Raw genomic sequence first — 4,219 nt, 5'->3', positions numbered from 1 at the left:
AACTGCTCACAGTTGTGGGACTTCCCTAATATCACGTAGGTCCTCCTCATGCAGCATGCAGCCTTTGGTCTACAGCAATGTTTAGGTGGGTGGTATGCATCAAATTACCATCTAGATGAAAACCAGAACTCAGCAATTCGCAGGTTTCTAACCTTTTCGCACTCAACGGAAGGAAGCAGCGCAATCACCCAAAAGCATCAGCTAGTGGATTTCAGACCTGCCAGTGCAGAGCAAAGTCACATCAGCTACACTCAAAAAAGTGAATGAGGCGGGTTGTGCACTGTATATTATTTTTATGTTTTCAGTTTACTTAAAATACATGTTTTTGTTGAGTTGAAATATTTTTTTCTAATAAAGTCCATGTAATTGTGCCTTTCGTTATGTGTACAAAATAATTATGTGTTGGTTAATCACAAACCATTTAATCTAAGTGAATTATGATTGAAATACTTATTTCACCCAGAGGGTGGCAGTAAGAAGAAGATTCAAATGATTCAGACTACGCATGCGCAAACTGGCAAAAATCTGGCGGTGAAGTTGCCAACGGTTCGTCTTGAGACTTGACTTGAGAGAGGTAGGAGGACATTTTCATCCATACTTATTGTAGTATTTTCATATTGAGCATGATTTAATTATGTGTATATGATACAATACTTATTCTAAATTTCCGAAGTCCGAAGTGTTCGTGATTCAGAGAGCAGTAGACACCATAACGCTACTTAACGTTAGGTCGGTCTGCTTTTATCCCCCCCACACACACACACAGAGAAAGCAGTGACCACGCTTTTCTATATTAGCTTAACCAGGGAAATGTGGTTTGGTGAGTAATTTTACTGTCGTGTTCTATCCTTTATCACGCTTTACGGTATGCTTTTTGTCAAGAGTTTTTACCACAAATGGTGCCACCATACTATTTATACGGTCATGCATTTTGATAACTGTGATAGGCTATTGAAATCGGACTCTGCGACTCTGGCGGATCAATTATTATTATTAAGTAGGAAAAGTAGGTTTAAAGGAAATGTATCTCTTGTAGGACCCTGTACAAAGCACACCAATAATTAATCTGTTAACATATTTATATATATTTTTTCTCTTTCTCTCTTTTTGTAATAATCATGTTGCAATATTTCAGGTCCTGATGAGAGAGTGAGTCCTGATTTATGCTTCCTCCTGTCTGCCCATTGCACTGTACTCGTAACAGGTATGATCACAACTAGCTACTTTAATTACTGTGAATTGAGTTGCCAGTATTTTTATGTTAAACATTTATTAGGTGACAGATTAATTCTCTTGCTCTCGTTCTGAATATGTGTTTTTGTTTTTTAGATTTCTATTTCTCTTTAAAACATGTAACGACCTACATTAATTTATGGATCCTGTTAACATGATGAATTTCAGATCCTGGGTGTGATAGCTGTTTCCTAACTCCACTCCACTGATTTGGTGTAGACGGCACTGCTGAGCTTGCCTGTGGTATGTTAACAGTTAGACTTTTCTTTCTTAAAAATGTTTTACAAATTAAGTTTACTTTACCAATATATCCTTTGTGTTTTTTGTCTGTTTTTTGCCCCCCTCCCAGATTTGAATGTGGCAGTGTAAAGGTTGCAGTTCAAAGACCTCAACTAGAGGCCAGTTGCTTAAACATTACAGATTAAAACATCCCCATTATGGGCGCAGGCACCCATATCCTTGTCCATATAGTAGTTGTCCATGTACATCTAAGTCATGGAATGCGCTCAGGTCACATTTGTGTAGAGTCCATACTAGAGAAACATCACGGCAAACATTGACATCGGCGACATTCAGCTGTCGTGTTTGTGGGTTCTCTGAAGTTGCCTCTGAAAAGGAGTATTTCACTCATATAAATTTGCATCTCAAAGCCAATGAAACAGTCCCCTGTATGTTCAAGGGTTGTACATTTAGGACAAATATTTATGGGACATTTAAATCACATAGAAATAGAAAGCACCTTGGTTATTCTTACAGTGACTTTAAACCTGCAATAGTTACAGAAAGAGACAGTTTTGAAAGCTCAAGTGTTTCAGGTGAACATGGAGACAATGAAGAATCAGAAGAAGCCCAGCTTGAAGTGCAGTCTAGTTTTCAGAGAGACTGCTCAGAAAATCTTGAGAAGATGATAGAAGAGAAACTTGCAGCAGTGTTGCTTAAGCTGGAAAACATACTCCATGTTCCCAGTAATGCAGTTGATGAGCTTTTACAGGACTTGCACTTCCTAATGAGTTCTGCATCCCAGACTACATTAAATGCCATTATTTCAGATTTTTGTACTAAGCATAATCTTGCTCTTGATGCAAAAGAAACTGAGGAATTGGCCTCTGCCTTCTGTCTTGCTAATCCCTTGACCAAAGCAATTGGAGATCAGGGCCCACTTAGCACTGCTTTTAAGCGGAAACAGTATTTCAAAGACAAGTTCCAAGTAGTTGAACCCGTTGAATATGTTTTGGATAAGGAGCGCAACCATACCTACCAATATGTGCCATTATTGCAGTCATTGCAGCAGCTCCTTAGCAAAGATGGTATAGTTGATGATGTAGTAGAAAACTACAGTGCTCACCAAAATGAAACTGCACAAGAAGAATACAGGTCATTTCGGGATGGAGAGTTTTTCAGACAAAATGAGTTCCTGTCTTCAGGGGAATTGAGAATAAGTGTGACCCTCTATATTGATGAGTTTGAAGTGTGCAACCCTCTGGGCACTTCCAGAAAGAAGCATAAACTTTGCGCAATGTACTGGATTTTGAGCAACTTACCCCAGGCCAGCACTCCTCTTTGTCATCCATCTACTTGGCAGTATTGTGTAAAAGTAACTATATCAAGGAATATGGATATGGAAAAGTGCTTGAACCTCTTTTGCGTGATCTGGTTGTCTTGGAAGAGCATGGCGTGTTTGTCCCACAGATTGGAAAAAATATTAAAGGCACAGTACAATGTGTAGCTGCAGACAATCTGGGTGCCCATGGGATTGCGGGCTTTGTGGAAAGTTTTTCAGGAGAGTATGTTTGTCGATTTTGCACAGGGCGTTTCAGTGATTTTCAGTCCAAGCAGGTTCTGTCGGGTGACTTTAGTCTTAGATCCAAAGACGAACACAAAGAACATGTCAAACATGCAGCGGAAAGTGGAAAGCCTTGTGTTGGAGTGAAAAGGCCATGTGTGCTGACAGAAAATCTTTCTCATTTTGATGTAACAACTGGATATCCACCTGATGTACTCCACGATCTGTTGGAGGGTATTGTTCCAGTGGAACTTGCACAGTGCCTGGGTGTGTTGATATCCAAACAATACCTCTCTTTGGACACTTTAAACAAGGTCATTCTCAATTTCCCTTACAAAGGAGAAGATAAAACAAACCGCCCCCATGTTGTGCCACAAAAACTTTTAAGCAAAAAGACAATAGGTGGCAATGCTGCTGAAAATTGGACCCTCCTGAGATTGCTGCCTTTCATGATTGGAGATGTTATACCTGATGGTGAACCAGTGTGGGAGATAATTTTGGATTTAAAAGAGATAGTGGAACTTGCTGTTTCTCAGGTCCATACAGAAGAATCCATTGGATATCTTCAGTTCAAAATATCTGATCACAGACAGAAATATCAAGAAGCATTTCCCAACCAAAAACTCCTCCCAAAGCATCACTTCTTAGAGCATTACCCACACATGACCCGATGTTTTGGTCCTCTAGTTGGGGTCTGGACCATGAGATTTGAGGGCAAACACAGTTTTTTTTAAGGAAGTTGCCCATCACACCAAGTGTTTCAAGAATGTTGCTCTAACACTGTCAAGAAAACACCAGATGATGATTGCGTATCACTTACACTCGTCGGGTCCACAGAAACCTGGAGTTGAAGTATTAAGTGTATCGAGAGTCCCTGTCGAGGTGCTGAAAGATGATGTATCATTGCCTCTTCAGCAGATGTACCCAAACATGGCAGAAGTAAACATGGCTAACAGTGCAGATTGCAAGGGGGTCAACTATAGAAAGGGAATGATTTACACATTTGTGGATTTACTGATGGGCACATGTGTATGTAAATATATTATTTATGTCCACATAACATAACTGAATTTGACTGGATAAACTTAAATATCTCTTGTTGAACAGAACTAATTTTATCTAGTTGGGTCCATTTACATTGTGTTAATGTAATACAAGTTTCTTAAGTTAGATGACCTTAACATTTTTGCTTTTAACTAACAT

General features: G+C 39.3%; 1 protein-coding gene across 1 annotated transcript; it reads left to right on the top strand.

Annotated features, from left to right (window-relative positions):
* Window positions 1-518: 518 nt before the first annotated feature.
* LOC108879767 (uncharacterized) lies at window positions 519-2,821 on the top strand (the record flags this gene model as incomplete). The annotated part of the gene is made up of 3 exons (XM_018671155.1): window positions 519-574; window positions 1,136-1,204; window positions 1,402-2,821. A coding segment is annotated over exon 3 (1,233 nt), but the record flags the coding sequence as incomplete, so codon positions are not given.
* Between the last annotated feature and the right edge of the window lie 1,398 nt (window positions 2,822-4,219).

This window comes from Lates calcarifer, unplaced genomic scaffold (genome assembly GCF_001640805.2).
Source record: "Lates calcarifer isolate ASB-BC8 unplaced genomic scaffold, TLL_Latcal_v3 _unitig_731_quiver_2297, whole genome shotgun sequence".
Lineage (NCBI taxonomy): Eukaryota > Metazoa > Chordata > Actinopteri > Centropomidae > Lates > Lates calcarifer.
Note: the sequence above shows the minus strand (reverse complement) of the source record. Positions and strands in the feature narration are given on the sequence as shown.